This window comes from Gouania willdenowi, chromosome 15 (assembly GCF_900634775.1).
Source record: "Gouania willdenowi chromosome 15, fGouWil2.1, whole genome shotgun sequence".
Classification (NCBI taxonomy): Eukaryota; Metazoa; Chordata; class Actinopteri; order Blenniiformes; family Gobiesocidae; genus Gouania; species Gouania willdenowi.
The window spans coordinates 16,147,055-16,169,899 of NC_041058.1; the positions used below are offsets into that span (position 1 = coordinate 16,147,055).

Genomic DNA, 22,845 nt, shown 5'->3' on the forward strand with positions numbered 1-22,845 from the left:
CAAAGTAAAAAATATAAATATATTTTATTGGCAACTTTTACACCCAAAACATTGGCTTTAACATGCCATGTGCCGACAACCTAAAATTTGCATTTAAACCAACTTTGACTTTAGTGCAACTTAACTGACGTATATGCTTAGAACAACAAATAAATGCATAAAGTTACTACTTTCTTTTTATGTTGTTTTTTTTTTAAACTTATTTGTAGTTACAATGTCTCCTGCAGTGGAAAAAAAACTTTCCTGCTTAAATAAAGGTAAAAAAATAAATAAATAAATATTGATATGGATGCATTTCAAATTGATCCGAGAATCACGCAATGTAATATTGCAATATATCGCCGAATTTATTATTTCTTTTCAACACCCCTAGTGTGAAATGCATCAAGAAGACAAATACTGCATGTGTTGAAGAAGTCAGTGTCAGGTTTGTGAACAGAGTTGGAAATTTGACCTTCTCTGAGGTCAGAGCTCTAGAGTTGATGTTCTTTGTTAAATCATTGTGTATTAACAGATGATGAGCTCTCGTGGTTTGAGTGTTTCCGATCTCAGAGATTAACGTTCATGTGACGAGGAAAAATGAGATGAAAACAGCAAAACTCTGTGTCCATGTTCAGTTGGGTTTTTACTCTAAATTTTATGCAGGAAAATGAGTAACTTCAACATTATTGTGCCCTAGTTTGCACTTTACATATACATAAAATACAAAATATAGAAGAAACTGACCATATCCAAGCAATAAGTGACAGATATCAGTCCCAAAAGTTTCTTCCCTTTAAATTTTCTATATTTTTTGACAAATTTCTATTTAATCAAGTAAAATCTTATCTACTGATTTGAGGGAAATTTAATTTTTTTTTTTTTTTCCAACAGTTTACCATTAAAAATGACGGCCATCATGCAATTTAAGCACCGGGAAAACTGTAAAAACCCTTGGAAATATTGTTGCGTTTCATTCACACAATGATTCATGTTTTCAGTTACTTTTTCCCGTGGGCCACATTGGATTCTCCAAAGGGCCAGATTTGGCCCCCGGGCCTTGAGTTTGACACGGGTGCTCTAAGAGTCATCCCAACTAATTCTATGACGTAGAGGAAATAAGTGATGTGTAACATACTGTATATGTAACACAATCCTCAACCGATAATTAAATGAGTTTAAAAAAACACAGAAATCATAATCAATAACCAAATGTTTTTATAACAATCTAGAAATACAAACAATTAAAAATATTCGAGTAAAACCCCTCAAATATGATTCTGGAAAATACCCTCTCATTTTCATACAATGACAATTAAATGTTGAACAACAACAATGAGACGTATCTATTTTTTTTGGATACGTCTGCATCTTTGCATTTTTTTGACACGGAGGAGATACAGAAACACAGATGTATCATTCCAGTGGTCCAATAAGTACAGATATTTTCAGTTATAAGTGCTTAAAAAGTGGTACTTTTCCCTTAAAATAAGATTCTTTTTTCTTCTAAGTCATGTTCCTGACATAAAAACGAATTCAATTTTGAACAATTACGTGTAACTCTGATCCAGTGAGAAGATTTTAATAATTCATCTTCTATACACACGCTAACACGTAGCTAGCAGGGTTATTCTAATGGAAGATTGGTGGTCACATGGGGTCCAGCATTATCCATGAATTACCCAGCTCGTGATCCAGTTAGAAAGGTGTTTAAAAATTTGGACGATTCGTTACCTTCATTTAGACATTCAATGCAACATGACGCAGCTACAGTACACGCTCCCATGGGCTGCAGCACTGAGTAAAAACAGATCTGTCTTCACTCTGAAATGTAAAATGGCCCACAATAGAAATGTTTTTTAAATTAAAAAAAAAAAAAACTTAATTTTAAGACAGTAGACGTACCTTCAACATTAAACGCTAACACACAGATGTTTCCCAACTATGGGAAAACCCCATATTTCCTCATATTCCAACTCAAATTGAATAAAACAATGAAATAATCATGAATGAAATGGTTCTTCATGATGTTGCACAAAGAAGCCCTTTAATATTACAGTATGTGTGCTTTATAAAGTGCAAACTCTGGATCCAGTCTGTTGCTTCTTCTTTTTTTGCTCACATTGTTCCAATTATGTGTAGGAGACAAAGAGTTCCTCATTTCGTTGACACGAAGGTGACATTTTGTTGTCTTTCAAAGCCATTGTGCCCAGTTTGATCTGGACTAGTGGCCGTGGTTCAGGATGAGGTTGTTGCTAAAATCAAAGCCAAAAAAAAAAACAGTCAAACGTAGTCTGATCAGTTAGACGTGACACGGACGTACAGTAAGTGTGTAACTTACTCATAGACATCTGAGTATTTCATTCTTCTGTAGTATTTGGCAAGTTTGATGGAAAAGATTATCCCAGGGATGAAAAAGATTATACACCAACCCAGACAGAACCAGAAAGTATTCTAAAAAAATACATGTAGGACAAAAATTATAAAACATAAAAGAGAAAATATGTTACAGTTTCATTTATTCAGACAAGGTTTTTCAGGAAATGGTTTTTTTTCCTGACGTTTCAACTATCAACTGCCAGTCTACCTATGCCTTGATGTGTCCATACAAGGAAAACATCAAAGCATTTTCTGATGGCTTTCATGTGTCCCCACGAGAGAGTGCTTTGCATCAGAAAATGCTTCGACTCTTTCCTTACGAGAGAACTTGTAGGGACACATCGAGGCACATCACCCGAGAGGAAGACTGGCAGTTGACAGTCGAAACCTGTCCGGAGATAAAATCCCCTGAAAGACCTTGAATGAATAAACTAAACATATATTTCCAAAAAAGAAGATAAAATGAACTTACTGGATGAGTAAACGTGATTAAAAAAATCAATGAAAAATAAATGTTTTCTCACCAAAGACTCTACACCGTGTTTACAGACGATGACAACCACCGAGTCCACAGCATCAACCACTGGTCCACAGAGGCCCAGCTGCTGAGTGATCTGAGGGAGAAGCCTCAACATCAGTAACAGATTAAGGCGTAACTTACTGTATATCTGAGTGTACAAACTGCAGGAACGTACGGTGCGGTTGGCCCACTGAGTATAAACTGTAAAGTAATTCAGCTGACAGTCCAAAAACTTTCTGCTTTCCTGGGAGAAAAAAAAAACAGAGTGAATTCCTGACATTTTCTCCCTGCTTTAGAGGGAAGTCATGAGGAAATCTGTGAACTCTGAACCGTCAGTGGGAATGGAGATGTGGGTTAATCCTTTGAGCCTATCATACAGAGCTATGGTAACAGTGCTTTCTCAAACTAGAACTAGGTAATGGGAAAAGGCACCCCTGGGTGTTTGCACACAATAAGTTAGGCAGTCCATGCAAAACATTGTAATAGAGTCTCATTAAAAAGGAGAAGCTAAATACTGCCACATGGACAATCTGCTGCTGCTAATGATCGAAATAAAAAATAAAAGAGTCAATAAATCCATCAACTTCATAAGAAACAAAAAATATAGAATACAAAATTCCATCAGAAATGCAATTTTATGTTTTCATAAGAAAGGTTAAGCTATGTAATTATGATTAAAACACTGGAATTTGGGGTGTTGTGGGCACCACTGATGGACTTTCTTGGGAAACAGTAGAATTTACAAACGTGTAAATGGATTGATCTGTTTTATTAAGTTTGAGGTTTTTTTAATTTATTTATTCTAAGTTCTGTCATTTTGTTTTTTTGTCATTTTTGTCATTATGGATGTTGTTTTTTATTTTGTTTTTCCTGTATGATGTGTGTTATGCTCAACATGTTCCTTACAAATAACACAAAATGTTGTTTAAAAAACAGAAAGAAATGTTATTTATTTGGGGATTACTTAGTGATCGACACTTTTTTTTTTTAATCAGATTTATAATAAACCAATTTTCGATAATATTTAAATTGTGTTAGTTTCTCTTCAAATGTATTAAATTCACATTTGAATAAAAACATGATTTATTTTTTTAATTTGGGAAAAATTGACAATTATGATGCATGAATGAAGTATGAAAAGCACTAAAGGCTCTGTTGTGACAAATTGGGAAATTGAGCTTGAAATGATGCAGTAAATCACATCCTGTCCTGAATCCAGCTGCAAAACATACTGAAAATATGTTAGTGATAATGTTTGAGACAGTTTTAGGTATATTTGATTACGTAACTAAGCCCCTCCTTGATGACACGCTGTAGGTGGTTTTCTTTGTGTTTATGAGCATCCTAACTCAGCTCTCTTATGTCAGAGGTTCCCCCACCCCACCACTAGATTCTAGTTTGCTGCCATTCATTCCCAAAACGACGAGCACACTCCCCCCCTACTCCTTCACGACCTCGGGCATTAACAGACCACATGGTGCTGCCCGTGTGAGCTCATGTGACTTGTGGCTCAACTCACGGTCTTCACGATCACTGATGTGTTTGTGTGGAGGAAATCTTGTGCTGCTCCTACGCTGCTCAGCACTTCCCCCACCGTGGCCTGCACGGAAAAGACAGAGAGAGAAATGACTGGACACCAGGACAAACAAACAAAACAAAAAAAAAAAAAGGAATGGTGATCCTTCTCCCTGTCACATCCAGGTGTTAAACAGCGTACTCACATTGATTTTTCCCAACGTGGATCGAAGGCTCTTGATAGTTGACTCGAGGTTTTCCTTTGGGCAAAGGCAGTAAATCCACATTGATTTTAACCAGCGTGGGAAAAGTGAGAACACGAAAACGCAGGAAAAGGAGGAAACACTCACCAGCTGTGGAATAATATTTGTTTCAATGTCTGTCTGGATGTGCCTCAGGTCATTGGCTTCACTGTGGAGCTCACTTTCAATGTCTGGGCTCGACTAAAACACAGATAGGTGTATGAATACCTCAACGCGAGGGAGAAAATGTGGTCACACTTCACGTTTTACACATAAAGCTGACATTACGCTGTCGTTATCTGTCAATAGCATGAATAAGGTGTCATAATGGCTGTCATAAAGCTGTCATTAAAGGTTGTTTGTTAAATTCTGACACCTTTGGAGCTATGTTGCAATTTTTGGGTTAGATGGCAGGAAGTGGTTAGGTAGGGTTAGGGTAACGAACAACACTTAATGACTATTCATGATAATGTCAGCATTTATGTATAAAACTTCAAGTGTTACTGAATATATTAACCCTCCTGATATCCTTGGGGTCAATTTGATGTTTATCATTCAAAAAACAATTGTTGACTTTTTTTTTTGCTTCATATTTCATGACTTTCCTAATTTGATGGGTAGAAATTGATTAGGCATAACATAATCATATTGATATTTTTCACAATGTGCTGAACACATATTGCACGCATTGGTGTTTCTCTGGGGTTAGGGGAAAAGTGCTTGCAGGTGTGTGTGAGTGTGTGTGCGTGCAGGTGCAGAGTTGATACTTTTGATATACGCCGTGATATTTTCATGAGAACATGAATCAAAATGGTTCATTCTATGAGATCAATCAATCAATCAATCTTTATTTGTATAGCGCCAAATCATAACCAATGGTATCTCAAGGCACTTTACAGTAGAGCAGTCTTAAGGACGGACTCTTCATTTTATGGATACACACATATGCATATATACGTATATACACATACATATGTATCCCACACCCAACATGAATTGATCTAGGAATGTGCACCCCAAATTAGAAAATATTTGGATGAAAGATTTTTAAGATACGCTAACTCTAAAAACTGAAAGTTTTTTTGTGGTCATTAATTTTGTCAGTTTATTTGAGAAGATCTGGATGAAAACTTCTTAAAGGTGCAGTCTGCAACTGTTATAAAAGTGACTAAGCTGTCACTATGTAAGGACAGCTTTACATCAAACTAGTAACTTGTGTGGAAAAAAAACAGGCTCATTGAGCCCCCCCTGCTGCTCCTTCAGCCTTTGGCAGATTACCAGAATGCACCATGACCGAGCAAAAAGAACCAATCAGAGCCAGGATTGTGTTTGATGGACTGTCTGACAGCTGTTGCTCATAGTCCCCACCCCTTTCTCGGAGCTAGAACACCATCTTTTTTCACAGTGTATGGTCTGGAGGAGTAGAAGATGGAATTGGTGACTTTTCTGCTTGAAAGGTAATTACTGCCGCTTGATTTACATTATGTTTGATTTGTAATTGTTGCACTAGAACTCTGTGATGCATGTGTTGTTCATGTGCGCACAGCAGCCACACGGAGGCTGCTGTACGTGACACTGTTGTTGCTGCTGCTGAGGTGTGTGCACATAGAGAGAGGCGCCGCAGTAATATGCTTTTAACAGAGCATGTCATATTACTGTGATGTTGCTGTTGGACTAACGTTAGCTTGTTAGCTCCTCTGAGGGAGGGACTTTGGAAAGTTTGGAGGCAGGGCAAGAGAATGAGGGGGAGAGAGGGATCTGAAAGTTGCGGACTGCACCTTTAAGATAAATTAATCCTAATTTAAAGGTTTGGCCTGATGGTGGCACTAGAGAACAGATCAAGGTTTCATTATCAAGGGGTTATTTATGTATTCAACAAATAAACAAAGTGCCTGACATAACAATTTTCGGAAAATCATTTTCTGGAGGCAAATTGACCCCAAGGGTAAAATGTGTTAGTAATATTTGTGGATAATAGGAGGGTTAAAGATGAATTGTGTGTTACAGATATGATGTAATGACCCACCTGAGAATCAGCAGCCTGGTCCAGTTTGTCTGCTGTTGTATTCAGATTAATGCTGGTGAGATTATTAATCTGAGAGATTAGAAAAAAAAACACTTAGGTTCTGCTTGTAAGGCGTCAATCACCAGATGAATAATATATATATATATATATATATATATATATATATATATATATATATATATATATGCATGCATTTTTTAAAAAAGCACCTACCCGCTCTGTTACTGCATCAATTTTGAAATTATCAACTTGGGTGGAAAATGTGCTGAGTTTGTTTTTAATTTCTGAGTCCAGAAGATTGATGGTGGTCAGAGTGACGTTTGTGCTCTCAAACTTTTTTACAATCTCCTCAGTGTACTGCAACCACCGCAGGAGGATGTGAGTGAAAAAACAAACAAACGTTTTGTTTACACATGTTAAAAGCCTTCAGCATAAATTCATTGCAAGTCTGAGTATTTCCAAGAAACAGTATTTTTAAATGTCAGGAAGTGAAAACAAAACTCACTCTGGTCACATTGAGCTGCTCTTCCAGGTTGACAAGCTGATACAAGTGTAACGTCATCCACAAAGACTGGTTCTTTTGACAATCTCTGTTTAAAGAAAATGCATGAATAATTAAAGTGTTACTCACAGGTCCAGATAACAATTATGAATTCCCAGGAAGAGGAGTGAAGATGTGTTTTTGTAGAGGTTTAAAGTGGTTTTTTTTTTTTCACCTGTAGAGATCAGAAATATTGACGTTGGCTGTCACTCCTAAAGCCACGCCAATATCCAACAGTGGGATTAATCCTGGGGTGTCAAGGAACTGAGAACAGAAGAAAAAGTGTCATCAATACCTGTTCTCTCTTTGTCAGACACCTGCACAGGACAAGTAGTGTGCTTTATTTATTTTATATGTGGTTCTAGGACTCATTGTATCCTAGATGTAGAAACAATTCCCAAATATCTTCAACATAATGAAGATGCAGTTTGAACCTTAGATAATAAAGGTTTTACATTAAATTTACAACCGTTTTATCAAAAACAAATGTTCAAAACGTACAAAAAAACTTAAAATGTCTTTTATAGCAATTTTTTGATCATTTAAATATAACAAAAATCAGCACAGTACTAAATAGTTGACCTCAATTGTTGGTTGTATGAATAAATTATATTAGAAATATCATTATATAAATACTGTATATATATTTTTACTTTAGGTACTTGCACGAGTTGTGACTGACAGAAAATTCAGCCAAAAATCAACGATTACAAATCGATTAAATACATTTTGGTGCATGAGCACAAAGTAAAGAGGATTTATTTATTTTAAAGCTATTATGGTTAATATCTCAGTCATCCAAAGTGAAACCCTGCACAGTTCTTCCTGCACAATGTATGACAAAAAGAAAAGCCACAATACCAAAATAACCAAAAGTGTACAAATGGCTCAAACATAACATTAAAGTGTAAAAGTATTTATTTAACACTTTCCATAAAAAACCTGTGAGACTTCAGTTATTTATGGATAAACGCCTTCAATTAACTGACAGTGAAATATTGTAAATATTAAGGAAATAAAACAGCACAATATATACAGTGATGTTACAAAACAATATTGAATGTGTTACCACAAATAATAAAAGGGATAGGAACATTTGCTGAACACAAGTTTGGTGCAAAAATAAAATGTATTTATATATATCACAGTTTGCTTTTTTTTTTTTACTAAATCAAAGTGTTACAACATCCTACTAAAAGATCACAGTGAAGGAGGTCACAGCAGTGTTTATATCTCCAAATGAAACCAAAGAACTGCTATAAAGAATTAACAGAGCCGTAAACTCCAGGTTTAAATCATAAAAAAGGTTAAAAATAAGAGTTTGGTTAACCACTGCATGCAATACAAGCAGCAAAATCTAAATGAAATAAGTGAACATGGCTTTCTGTTGTGAAACGAGGTTGTTTAACTGAGCTGCTGCACAAAGTGACAACACTTCCCTGCTCTCCTCCCTCTCTGCTTTACTGTTCACGTCCTCCGTACACTCCAACCTTTCCTCTTTTCCACCTGAGTCCTGCTTAAACTCCGTTGTGTTTGGTCCGCCCAGTGTATCTCATCTTTACACATATACCTTTAGAATCTGCCCGTTGTCCCAGGGACGACAGAAGACGGTGTAAACGTTTCCACCAGGTACAAAGGAAATCGCCACTGCGATCATGAGCAGCGCAGAGAAGAGGAAGCTGAAGCCGGCCCCCCTGCAAAGGCCATGGTTCGGGTCAGAGGTCAAACACTCAGGAGGGGAGAGGATAGTCTGTACTCACATCATGAGGAAGGTGCCTCCGCAGTCCGCTGTGCACGAACGCTTCGTAGGGTCCACTTTGGGTTTGAGACCCGCGGGGCCGAAGGTAAGACCCAGGAGGTAACAGGCCACCACAAAGAGGACCACACAGCTCAGGGCCACACATACACTCCATCTGGAACGGTAGAGGACAATCAGTGGCAATATATTTATTTATTAAGGTCAGTGAGCTTTTATTGATTTTCAACAAAACATTTTTTTTCCAAACTGGCACCCAATAATATTCCACACATTTCCACTTCATTGTCAAATTAGCATCACAAGAGTTGTGCTACTTGTTTAAAAAAAAATATTAGAAAACTTGAACACCTATTAAACAACTTTGAACCATTGGATCAACAGGTCCAACATGTGCATCAGGGCAGCAACAGCTCAAATACCACCTAAAATGTATTCTTTATTAAAAAAAAAAAAAAAAAAGAACCTTAAAGAGACAATTTAGTGGGAAATATCGTCTCCAGGGGTGGACTGGCCATCTGGCATACCAGGCATCGACCAAAAATGGTCCAAAAGTGGCCAAAACGTGGCAAGAAAATAGTGAAAAGTGACCAAAATGGGCCAAAAGCAGTCAAGAGTGGGCAAAAAATGGGCAAATAATGAGGAACCAGGTGGTATGTATATGGCAAAGGGTAGCTTAAATGGGCAACATGTGGCAACAAACAATAGTGAAAAAGTGGCCAGAAATTTAAGAAAGGACAAAAATTCGATAAAAGTGTCAAAAACATTTTGCAAAAATGAACAAAAAATAGGAAATTAAGTTATATTTATTGGCTAAAGTTTAGAAAAGGGGCAAAAATTGGACAGAGGAAGTTGCAAAATGGCCAAAGGAAAGAGGTAAAAAGCGTTTAGTGATGTTGGCCACTGGCACCAAATCAAACACCACAACCACTCCACACGATCAGATCTCAACCCTCGACTGGAACCATTAATATCGAGGATATTTCAGTACCTGATGTATTCGGCTCTCTCAACTATTGGCAGGACTTTTTGGATTTCTGTCTCTGCAAAGTTCAGAAACTCTTGGATGGCTGTGGTCAGGGTGGACAGAGGGATGTCACTGGCAATCTGGGACACCTGGGTTTTTATCTCATCAAGCACCTGTTTGGAGCCTTGGAGACACACAGAACAACCATCATATATATATATTTTTCAAAATAAAACCTGAGTGAAGTCATTCCTTCATGCATGTATTCAGTTTGTGACATTTGACAGGATTTACTCACTCGAAACTAAAACCTCGATGTCGTTCGTCATCCTCTGGGGAATATTTTGAAAATATACATCAACCTGAGACACAGCAGGAATATTTGGTCAATAATCAGGAACGCAACATTTTGATGACCAAACTAATGTTTAAAAAAAATAAATAAATAAATAAAAAAAGACATATTGATTCATCAAAGTGTTTTCACACCTCTTTAAGTTTGGATTGAAGATCAGATTTGAGGACTTCATCCACAGCCGACTGCAGCTCATTCAAACTGGGAATCTGTGCAGGTCATACAGGGATTGTTACAATGAGCTGATGAAATGACCAGCAGGGGGCAGCAAACTACAGCAAAACAAACTGGGTCAGAACTCAGTTTGTTGTGTCAACATGAACATGTCATCTTGTGATCCTATTTTTAATTTTTTTTTTTTTTTTTATCTCAAACTTCTGGCGACCCCAGAGACTTTCTTTCTCTAAAATTACGTTTTTGGATCATGTTTGTTGTACTGTGTTACAAATACAAAGTCACAATATGCGCCGGCTCAGATATTTTCATACTGCTCTTTAATATATTATTTTATTATTTATTTATTAAAGTGAAATTATAGAAAACAGTTGCTAGAGAATGTATGTGGTGTTTTAATTTGAAAAATAATTATAATTATTTAAGCTCTTTGAGCAACTGCACTGTATATCTATTTCTGTGATATCATTGTCACTATTGTTTTGTATCATTGCATATTTGTATTGTTTTGTATATATTCTATTAATGTTACTGGTGTTTTTCTATTTTCATTTGGGTTTTTTTCCACCTATATTTATTCTTTTACTCTATTTAAGGGCTTAACGGGGAACTCGGGGCCATTATTTTGTTATGTCCATGGTATGCACATTATTGACAATTAAAAATCTTTGCATATATCTGTATTTATTCTTTTTATATTACAATTTCTATTTATGATTTTATATTTACAGTTTTATTCATATACAGCTTCTATTATTGTATTGTTTTATTTGATCTTAATGCACTATTTTTTGGGTTTTCTTTGTGTTGCCTTCTGTTGTCTTTTTTTATTGCACTTTTTCTGATAGCAATCATCACTGCGGGATCAATAAAGATACTCTACTCTAAAAAGATAAAGAAATACAATTTTAAAAAAAATTTAAAATTATACATAGTCATTTTAATCAGTAATTTCTTTTTATATGTTATTAATACTAGACATTTCAGGCGACCCCAAGGTTGAAAAACCCTGTACGAGTGATTCTAGATGTGTGGGAAGAACAGAGAGGAATAATAAGGTGTTATCATCACCTACTGTGACATTCACTATTTTGAAGATACTTTAGAAAGAACATCATGTCTCCAAAACTAGAACCTTGTAACACAAGTGAATAATTCCCTGAATATTGTTGTTGAGCAGTTACAGCTTAACCGTCTTCTACATTCTGAAGGTCATGGCTGTTGTTTTTCCTGCTGGGAAATGAAATTCATCCCCTTCAAATATAAATGCTTGTGTTCTTACTGTGATTGTGGCGTCGACAGTTATTTTCTGCAGCTCTGGCCTAAAGTCCTCACATCCAACGCAGTTTGGCTTGGACAGAGTGGCATTGATGCGGTTTTTAACAGCAGAGACGTTGGACTGGAGACGATCCAGACTGAGCTGTTGCTCCGTCAAAGAGGAGTTCAGCGTCTTCAGCTCGACACTGATGTTCACAGTCTCTAAACACACAAACAAAATATTTGCATTAACGTCATGAATCAGCAATAATGCAGGAAGTAAGATACTGTAAGTATAGCTTACTCCATCCTGAGGTTTGATGGGGTAATAAAATGCCTTGTTTTTTGTTCCATTTTCTTTGTTTTAGACAAACAAATGCATCCCAAAAAACATGCTTTTATCTGAATTTTGTGGCACATATTTATGAATTCAAATAATATTAATGATTGATGGGTGTCAGATAAGTTTACAAGAACGGATTTAACGCACCAAGGCAAATACATATAACTAGTCGTGGCTGTTAATAATTTTCAGGATATTCAACAGCGAATTTTTTATTAAAGTAAAATATTTTGTAAAGACTAAAATAACCATGAAAGTGTCTTGGGTTCTGTATGTTTCGTGTAGCTGTTTTCCAACCCGAACACAACTTGTAGAGCATATTTACTTTGATAAGTTATTTAATTTTCTCTCATCTTTGACTTATAAATGGCTGTGACATTCAGCACACATGATATCGTAATGTTGGAAATTGTGTTTTTAAAGGCAGCTACATTGACCTCTTGTCTGGAAAAGTGCATAAATATATACAGTGGGGACGGAAAGTATTCAGACCCCTTTACATTTTTCAAAAGTTCATTTTATTTCTCATTAATGTACACTCAGCACCCCATCTTGACAGAAAACAGAAATGTAGATTTTTTTTGCAAAGAAAAACTGAAATATCTCATGGTCATAAGTATTCAGACCCTTTGCTCAGTATTGAGTAGAAGCACCCTTTTGAGCTAGTACAACCATGAGTCTTCTTGGGAATGATGCAACAAGTCTTTCACACCTGGATTTGGGGATCCTCTGCCTTCTTCCTTGCAGATGCTCTCCAGTTCTGTCAGGTTGGATGGTGAACGTTGGTGGACAGCCATTTTCAGATCTCTCCAGAGATGCTCAATTGGGTTTAGGTCCGGGCTCTGGCTGGGCCAGTCAAGAATGGTCACAGAGTTGTTCAGAAGCCACTCCTTTGTTATTTTAGCTGTGCGCTTAGGGTCATTGTCTTGTAGGGCGACCGTGGCTCAGGTGGTAGTGGGTCGTCTTCTGATCGAGAGGTTGGGGGTTCGACCCCAGTACCTGACTATGTGTCGAAGTGTCCTTGGGCAAGACACTGAACACTAAGTTGCTCCCAGTGGTCGACTAGCGCCTTGCATGGCAGTCCTGTCCCACTGGTGTGTGAATGTGAGAGTGATTGGGTGAATGAGCTGATTTGTAAAGCGCTTTGAGACTGCTTCAGTGTGGTGATAAAGCGCTATATAAATCAAGTCCATTTACCAATCAAGTCCATTTGTTGGAAGGTGAACCTTCGGCCCAGTCTGAGGTCCTGAGCACTCTAGAGGAGGTTTTCTTGGCCGCATTCATCTTTCCTTCAATTGCAACCAGTCGTCCTGTCCCTGCAGCTGAAAAACACCCCCATAGCATGATGCTGCCACCACCATGTTTCACTGTTGGGATTGTATTGGGCAGGTGATGAGCAGTGCCTGGTTTTCTCCACACATACTGCTTAGAATTAACGCCAAAAAGTTAAATCTTGGTCTCATCAGACCAGAGAATCTTGTTTCTCATAGTCTGGGAGTCCTTCATGTGTTTTTTGGCAAACTCTATGCAGGCTTTCATATGTCTTGCATTGAGGAAAGGCTTTTGTCGGGCCAATCTGCCATAAAGCCCTGACTGGTGGAGGGCTGCAGTGAAAGTTGACTTTGTGGAACTTTCTCCCATCTCCCTACTGCATCTCTGGAGCTCAGCCACAGTGATCTTTGGGTTCTTCTTTACCTCTCTCACCGAGGCTCTTCTCCCACGATTGCTCAGTTTGGCTGGACAGCTAAGTCCAGGAAGAGTTCTGGTCACCCCTAAACTTCTTCCATTTAAAGATTATGGAGGGCACCTGTGCTCTTAGGAACCTTGAGTGCTGCAGAAATCGTTTCATAACCTCGGCCAGATTTGTGCCTTGCCACAATGGGCAGTTCCTTCAACCTCATGATTCTAATTTGCTCTGACATGCACTGTGAGCTGCAAGGTCTTATATAGACAGGTGTGTGCCTTTCCTAACCAAGTCCAATCACTTTCATTAAACACAGCTGGACTCCAATGAAGGAGCAGAACCATCTCAAGGAGGATCAGAAGAAATGGACAGCATGTGAGTTAAATATGAGTGTCACAGCAAACGGTCTGAATGTGATGTTTCAATTTTTCTTTTTTAATAAATTTGCAAAATTTTCTACATTTCTGGTTTTTTCTGTCAAGATGGGGTGCTGAGTGTGCAATAATGAGAAATAAAATGAACTTTTTTGATTTTAGCAAATGGCTGCAATGAAACAAAAAGTGAAAAGGGGTCCTAATACTTTCAGTACCCACTGTACAATACAAAAGGGAGTTTACCCCTCAAATTGGAAGAATGACTTTATATCTTCAACAAGAACAGAAATATAGAACAAAAGCTACCTGTATTGGATGAGTCAGTGTATACTTATTTATAGTGATGTAGATGTTTTATCTTATAATGCATGCATGTCATTCACATTTAAATGTTCACAATTTTGTGAGATATTGTAATTCTCTCAACTGCAATGGTTTCTGGACATGTTTCCATTTATCTTGTTTTGTCTCTTATTGTGATAAGCAACATATAAGGAAAACATCTATTTTGACAACATTTTAGATTCAAAAACCCACATTTTTTTACGTCAAGGAACCCAAATGAGAATCTAAATGGGAATGAGATGCTGATAAACTTCAAAATACCTTTGTTTACTGATCCCTTATCAACGCTCACAGGTATTTCCATGCTCCTCCTGAAACAGGACTAAGCCTTTATCCACAACTTACCTTGGTCCAGAAGATTAACCGAGAGCAGCACTGGGTTCAAAGTTCCTTTAAACTGGTTCTGAATCTCCACCCCTAGCTGAGCGCCAATGTCTGAAACACAAAAGGCAAGGCAAATGTATTTGTACAGCGCATTTCAAACACAAGGCAATTCAATGTTCAGTGTGCTTGGAAACCACATGGCAGGTGGCACTGAATGGAAGTGGCTTATTGTTCTTACTGTTCAGGTTTTCAGAAACCTTTTGTACAGTTTTGTAGCTTTCATTCACCACAGTGTCCAGTTGCTAAGCAGGAGAAAAGGAACAACAAAGCGTAAAATGTTTACATAAGGTAAGGCCGGGCACATAGCATGAAACATGAGCTTTACACACACAACACCATTAATCAACTGAGTAAATAGTAACACAGATAGATGACAGTCCTATCAATTACCAGTAAGTCTATGTATGTTTGATTAGCACCAGTGTTCATTTTGATTAGTCACATAGGGTTTTGACCAGAAATCAAAGTAATGTATTACATGTACTCGTGTTACTGTAACTGAGTTGCGTTTATGGGTACTTGAACTTTTTTGAGTCTATTTCTAAATCAGTCATTTTACTTGTACTTAAGTACATTTTAAAAGAAGTAACGTAATTCATTACATTTCTACACCCAACCGTTACTGTGTAAATTATAATTTTTTGCTTTAAAATGATCAACGGACATTGTGAAACTACAAAAAAATGAAATGACCAGACAACAATTAAACGCATCACATCACAGCTGACCAATCAGATTAAATAATAATATACGGCGCCAAAACAGCAATGAATGGAGGTTATTTTCTCAGATTTAGAGTTTACTAATTTAGCTATTCTTAGAGACTGATGTTTGTTTTTTTTTTCATTTTGAATTGAATCCATTAGTGTTATTTTATCTAAAACAGAATTGTACATTTTGGCCAATTGTGCATGATTTGGTTTCTTCCTTTTTAAGTTTATACATGAGATGTTTACTGTATGTAAGGGAGCCAATGCAAGATAAATTACCAAAAATAAACATTTTACTTTGAGTACTATTTAATTGAGCTACTTTTTACTTGTACTTGAGTATTTTATGTATGACTTACTTGTGCTTGAACTTGTACTTGAGTACAATTTCAACCAAGTAACAGTACTTCTACTTGAGTAGTATATAACAGTACTCTTTACACCTCTGGTTTTGACTTAGTTTTAGTCTAAATGCAGTCATCAAGACTATTTCAGTTCTAGTCTCGTACGTATTAGTCAACGAAACAACATTAATAACACTAAATCTGCTACAGATTGAATCAACTTAAATATACAGCATATGAGTTTTTGTATTTTTTAAAGAAATTACCATTAATCTAATTGATATGTGATGGTATTAATGTTTGTAAATACACAATGGCAGATTTGATGAGAGAAAGTTTGCATGATTGCATGATTTCTGATTGGATTTCGTCCCATGTGACACAATCATAGTTTAGTTTTTATTAGTTGGAGAAAATAGCAATTAACATTTAGCGATATCTGGTGTCAACGAAATGAACACCGATAAGGGCCACTGCACAGAGATGTGAATCAGAGTCCGTTGGTGCGCAGCTAGAGATTGATGGAAGATTTACTGTGTCTAACACTATCAGGAAAAACAGTGCTGGGGAAATTAGTTAACCCTATCTGTAAAAACTGACACATTGAGAGGGTTCTCACCCACCAGTGGCACTGCACTGAGATAGGTCTGTACGTTGTCTAACGTGTCTTTGAGCTTCACTGAACCCCGAGTCACACTCCAGTTGAGATCTTGGTTACTTTTAAACATGATGACGTTCCCAGCCCTTCAAAACACACAGAAATAGACATGCATGTTCTTAAAGCATTCAGACTGTGTCACACACACATATAGGAGACACACCAGAGCAGGGAGTGTATGACTTAAGACTATACATCCTCATACTCACAGGATAATGAGTGTTGTGACTAATGCGCTCCAGTAGAAAGCTCTTCTGTTACAGTGAGTGGAGGGTGTCTGCTTCTGGTACATCTTGCCACCACAGTTGCCACAGCAGCGACAGCCAGCCAGGATCAGGCCCACAAAGGGCAAAAGGATGATGTATACAACGGCGATTGCCAAACACACCAGAAAACCCACTTCATACACCAGGACCTGTACACAACAGCACAAAGCGGGTGCGAAAATGTGGATTTTGAGGCCAAATTTGGCAGATTTGTGTCAGTTTATTGTTCCTGCTGTCACATCAACAACCAGCAGAACATTACTCCTGCACAGTAGTTTTACTTTACAGTGGTGAATGTTTGCATTCAGACACAGTGAAAGGGTCCCAGGAAAGGCTGGAGGCAGGCACATATCAACACACAGGTTCTTTAGGTTTCAACACTATAGGATTACCACCCTGAGGTGCTTTGAGAAGGTAGGGTTGTAACTTTGGAAATACGGGTTTGCATCTGTATTCATATTTAACACAGCGCTTTTCAACCTTGGGGTTGCCTGGAATTAAAATGGGGTCGCCTGAAATGTTTAGTAATTGATGAAAAATGAAAACTCTCTTTTTGAAATGTTTTTGATTATTATTATTTTACATTTACACATCACACACAATAAATATCAAAAAACTATACTTAAACTTTCTCAAATTTAAATCTAGTTCAAATAAAATGCAGTATAAAAATATCTGAGGTGGTGCATCTTGTCACTTTGTGCACTATTCTTGGCTACTCTGTATTTGTAACACTCTTTAATAAGCATGAGCAAAAACTAATTCTAGAACGAAAGAGAAATGTATATTTGTGTGTGCGCTGCCTGATGTAGCGCTGGGTTGCGAGTGTGTGTGCGTGCCTGTTGCTGTGACGACAGTGTGTGTGACTGCTGTGTGTTGCTGCTGAGCTGTCGTTGCTCCATTCCTCGGACAAAGGTCTTCTCTGCCTTTTTTTTTACTGGCTCCGCCATGATATAAGTTTGAGAAAAGTGAATTTGTTGACAACCGTGTGGGTCATAATCTAGCATTAGTTTGGATCGGGCTGCCATAAAGCAGTACGTCTTGCCACCGGGTCAGAGACAGGAAAGTTGCGATGAAAGACCCCCCAATCCCCCCATAAACACTTGTATTACCCTCACAGGGACTACGAGACGGATCTACTTAGTTCTGCTTTAACACATGGTCAGAACAGTAAGGTTCAAATCTATTCACTTACTCTTTTGATGAAATCCTGATTTAACTGGAATTGTCCCCCAATAACTTCCAGGAATAAATCTAGAAGAGAGAAAACACTTAGTTCTGCAGATTGTGTGTCTTTGTCAGTGTTCAGCATGAAGGTCAGGAGCAGTAACGGTGCTGGTCCTCCACTGATGAAACATTAAACAGTGTCCAAAATCCTGTTTGAGATAACTACGTTAAATCATGAGTTAAAGGTGTAAATCTCACACATTTTTCTAGCGGTCACCAGGTAACACCAGGTCAGTTTTAAGGACACATCACGTTATTGCACATAATGAAGAGCACAACCTTGTTGCTACTAAACCTAGTTATTAAGAAACATCATGACAACATAAATAGTAGGTAATTTAGAAGATATTCAAATTTTTCCTATGGGTGGCGTTTTCTAGTGTCACTATCTAGTTGGTTAAAATCCACTCTTTCATTCATTTTGAAATAACAAAACCTTTAAAATACCAATATTACTGTAAATCAAAGTTTCCCGTCAGCTGGTATTGTTTATTGAGTCACGTTATAAAGAATTGAAAAGCTACTGATAATCACCACCAGGTCTCTTTGTCCAACGTTAAATTGCTCAGTAATAAGGGTGACAATGAGTTTGAACTTGGCAAAGGTGACCTGGCAGGTTTCATTGTTAATTTGTGAAATCAATACAAAGAAGGAAGCTGTGCCCCAAATAAAAAAGGGGTATATACAGTAAGGCAATTACTGGTATTACAGGTACCGCAGCAGTCTGACAGGTATGACACAGGGCTGAGTCAGGAAACGTAAACACACAGAGCTCGTAAGAAGTTAAACATTGGCTGAGCAAAACTCAGCTCAGAGCAGGACATTACAGCCAATGAGTTTTAAAGTTTATTAAATGTTTACCATGTAGTATGTGTTACCAGTGAATAGCCTCTGTTTAACTCAGTTAACAATGCCTCATATTTTATTTCTATTTGTTTATTTTTGTAAGTATTTTGTACCAAACAGGAGGTTTTACCCATTGGCGTTTCTGGCTATAGGCAGATTATACTAATACATAGGGCCCCATGAGCCAGAAGGGGACATCAAAGTTTTCCTTTTTCCTAACATCCCTGGAAATAAATGTAGGATATAATTTAAAAAAAACTAAACCAATATCATGAGCTGTCGCTTGTGGTTTCTAATCATAATTGAGGCATAATCGTTGGACTTTGAAGTCACACAGTGTAACATCAGCTGACAATTCAGCAGTCCATGGACTGTTTAGGAATTAGGAATCTCTTTAAGTAGTTTGGCAAACTAGGGGATCCCATACAGAATCTTACATAGAGTCTAAAAAGCTAAAACATCTCTGGTTGTTGGAAGTGACAGCCCAAGGATTCAGGTAAATAAATCCAACAGTGAATGGATCTAAGGTTGAAAGATGGATTATTTCCAACTGAGAAACAGGAAAAGTTATGATTAAACAGTGATGCGTAGCATTAGATGATATCGGGTTGTGTTGAGAAAGAAGGTTGATGACATTGCCAGTGTTTTGAAGGGAATGTTTTCAGAAACAACAGAATTTAATAGAAATCACAGCACCTCAGTTTGAGCCGCCAGTCAGATTTGTCAGAATCTTAAATGTCTCGTGAACCCAGAGAAGATGCCGCAACCATGATCTAGGGAAACTCCCAGTCTTTTCCCATAGTAGTCTAAACTCTGTGTTTCACTCCTCCATTACTTCTTACCATTGGACACATGATCCTAGCTATCCATTCAAGCCAAACCTATAAAACACCTCCAAAGATGGGAAAGTATGAAAATAATATTACACCAGTAGTACCTGAGATGGGGCCTCAAGTTCAGAATCGTACCTGATGGAAACTATATCTCAATGACAGCATGATTTAGGAGAACATTATGATTGACCAACACTATTGACACTGACCTTGAGGAAAAGGCTTTGGTTGGATCATATGGAGAAAAGGCTGGACCATCAGACCCAAGAACCCCACATTGGGGTCCTTCTGTTCAAAGTCCTTGTACTGAGGCTGTCTCAGGAGCTGAGGGCCCTCGGCAGCCAGACAAGATTTTTGTTGAAGATGGGCATCGCTGACCCCAACGGGCAGCAGAAGGAGCACCAACAACAGTCCAAGACCACATGGAAACCCTGTGGTGCTCTCCTGCCACCTCCACTCTTTCCCACTGCGAGGTATCGTCATGTTTTCACGAGAAAGCAGCAGTCAGATGGGAGACTAAGGGGTAATGGGGAGGTGAGCTCATGGCACGAGCTCAGTCTTGTCTGGAAAAGGAACAAAGTGTTGGAATGGATTATTATTCATGGTTATTGAGAACACTATAATTCTCAATAACCCTGTTAATAAAATACATCCTCAGTCAGGCCAAAAGCTATCCACAAGTCAACTTTGTAGCTGCCATTTTCAGGACATGGACAAACAGTTTCAGAACATGTGATTTCAACTTAATCTAAACAAAAACACAACCAAGTACATAAGTGATGATACAAATCAGATATAAATAAACTAGGACACTCAGATTAACACTTTAAAAAAAAGTCAATTTGACCCAAAAGGCACAAAATCTAAATCATTAACAAATATTAATAATAATAATTCTATTTTAAAAATGTAACTTAATACACATTAAACAACTCATGTTCATATGAATCAGTAATCTCTAAATTGTGTAGCTTTAAATCAACAGTAAAATGTCATCTTTAAATAAGTGATAGTTTGATTTCTAAACCTAAACTTTTGAAAACTGTGCTTTCTTCCTGCATGTACAGTATGTCTTTACCTTTGATGAGCTCATGTTTGACCCTGACAATCGCAAATGTCTTAAGCATCATAACAGAAGAAGACATGTGCATCCATGTGCCAGGCAACACGAGATAACAACATGGAATAGAGGCCCAGGGAGTGAGCCCACCGTGACCTTGTGTTTTAGAGGAGTCCCAGTTCTTCTGTTGACTTGATATGACTTGTTGATTCATTTTCTGTTCATCTGTAATCAATAGATTGATTGATCCAGAAAAATAAAACCTCTGACTATGTCTCTCTGTATGCTATCTCAAGTACTTGAATACTCGAGTTAGCTCGAAAACTCTAAGAAAAGGAAGAAATGCAAACTCATTCAAGGCATGTGAATTACAGCAGGAAGACGAAAAGGACTGAGTCACAGAGAGACGTTTGAAAAGAACAGCACGAACACTTTAAGGACATTTTCATAATCCTCTTTTTAATTCTACACCTACACCATCACACACTCATAATCTGTCATGGTCCGTAGGTGCTGCTGACATTTAAAGGTTGGGAGGAAAAGATGTGAAAAATTAGATGACACGTGAAGGTTTTACCTAATCTGTCAAAGCTGTGCTCATAGTGTATACACAGTGTCACACTGTTTTAACCCTTAGGTACCAGCATCTACTGTGTTTAGGCCAAACAATTCTGTTCTCACACAATGACGACAGTAAAGCGTTAAAAGAACAATGACAAAAATTTGATTAGAAACAATAATTTTAGCTGCAATAAAGACAGTTATATTTAATTTAGAACATTGCATTTCCAACACAGGCTGTATTTTATTGTTTGTAAATGCTGTCTTGTTCTTTCGGGCAGCTATAATTACCTATGTACACAGCAGCCTGAGAAGCTTGTTATCCTGGTCTTGGCAGGCAGGTGTACAGTAAGAGTAGGAAGACAAGAAAGTGAGATCAAAGTCAAAAGAGGAGCAAGGACGAGGTGAAATGTTAAGAGAAATAAGAAAAGAAAGAACATGGTCTGTTTTCCTCCAAACTCACCTCTTCTCTACTGAGCGATGACGGACTGTCACACAGCTCTGGTCCTCAGCTACAGTCAGTCAGGGACGTGTGACTCTCACCATCTCCTCCAGAAGAAATGGGGTTCACTCTGCTCCTGCTGTCAGGTTGGCTGTGAGCGGGCCTGCAGAGATCTGGAGAGGGAGGGAGAGAAGTGGATCAGAGGAGGCAGATAGGGAGGGTTAGAGGGAGGAGCAGAGAGAGAGAGAGAGAGAGAGAGAGAGAGAGAGAGAAATGGAGCAAATAGCGAACAGGGTTCAAAAGAATAAGGGGAATTATTTTGACTTTGTTTTCGTTGTTCCTTTAAGATTATTGAGGAAATCTCAACAATCAGGACTCACTTGTAAAATAGGTTATTAATCTCAATGTGGTCATCCTGACTAAATTAACCTTGGGACATTGATTTAAAAAAAAAAAAAAAAAAAAAAAAGTAAAATATTGTTTAAAAATTTTTTTTTTTTTTTTTTTTTTTTTTTTTTTTTTTTTTACAAATTAAAACAACAGACAATCATTGAATTTTGATTTTGAATTTTAACTTGGAAGTCTTCAGAAGAAAAAAAAAAAAAAAAAACCAGAACAAGCAACACTCAGTTATCTAACTAATAAGCTGAATGGGTGTAGGTTGAAGCAACAGCTTAGACACACCAACCCAGATGTGTAAAGAGTACTGATATATCCTACTCAAGTAAGTTATACATAAAATACTCAAGTACACGTGAAATACGTAGCTCAATTAAATAGTACTCAAGGTAGAAGGTACTAGTTACTTTCACCCCCCGTGTTTAATTTTGGTAATAAATCTTGCCACGGTTCCGTTGCAAACAGTAAATATCTCATGTATAAACGTAAAATGGAAGATAACTTAATTTATTTTCCACATATAAAATAAAAGGTTTGTCAAATAGTACATCTCTAAGTATAGCTACATGTATGAACTCTAAAACAGTGCCATGTAAAATGTGCATGTGTAACAAAGAAAGTGGCTGGGCGTTGATAAAAAAAAAATGGAACGACTAAG

General features: G+C 37.5%; 1 protein-coding gene across 5 annotated transcripts; it reads right to left on the reverse strand.

Annotated features, from left to right (window-relative positions):
* Positions 1 to 1,180: 1,180 nt before the first annotated feature.
* Positions 1,181 to 21,955, reverse strand: prom2 (prominin 2). 5 transcript variants are annotated; one of them, XM_028469599.1, is made up of 25 exons: positions 21,810 to 21,955; positions 20,942 to 21,010; positions 19,935 to 20,288; positions 18,015 to 18,073; positions 16,763 to 16,968; positions 16,519 to 16,639; positions 15,020 to 15,083; positions 14,803 to 14,892; positions 11,737 to 11,933; positions 10,415 to 10,489; positions 10,224 to 10,287; positions 9,950 to 10,109; positions 8,963 to 9,115; positions 8,773 to 8,896; positions 7,378 to 7,466; positions 7,167 to 7,251; positions 6,875 to 7,018; positions 6,662 to 6,730; positions 4,744 to 4,836; positions 4,600 to 4,653; positions 4,398 to 4,478; positions 3,054 to 3,122; positions 2,883 to 2,972; positions 2,321 to 2,433; positions 1,181 to 2,234 (listed from the first exon to the last, which is right to left on the reverse strand). In XM_028469599.1, exons 3-25 carry the CDS (start codon positions 20,206 to 20,208, stop codon positions 2,204 to 2,206), a joined length of 2,505 nt encoding a protein of 834 aa, XP_028325400.1. In that variant the 5' UTR covers positions 20,209 to 20,288; positions 20,942 to 21,010; positions 21,810 to 21,955; the 3' UTR covers positions 1,181 to 2,203. The 5 variants fall into 5 exon arrangements, with proteins under 5 accessions (XP_028325400.1, XP_028325398.1, XP_028325401.1 ...); XM_028469597.1 differs by having other exon boundaries at positions 20,942 to 21,111; XM_028469600.1 differs by lacking the exon at positions 20,942 to 21,010 and adding an exon at positions 21,638 to 21,670.
* Between the last annotated feature and the right edge of the window lie 890 nt (positions 21,956 to 22,845).

Excerpts from the sequence above, each read along its gene's own strand:
- prom2 (XM_028469596.1), bottom strand. The coding sequence starts at position 20,208 with ATGACGATACCTCGCAGTGGGAAAGAGTGGAGGTGGCAGGAGAGCACC. Across the intron at positions 10,288-10,414 it reads TTCAATCCAAACTTAAAGAG|GTTGATGTATATTTTCAAAA; the intron begins GTGTGAAAACAC and ends GCTGTGTCTCAG. Across the intron at positions 2,235-2,320 it reads AAATACTCAGATGTCTATGA|CAACAACCTCATCCTGAACC; the intron begins GTAAGTTACACA and ends CTTTGATTTTAG.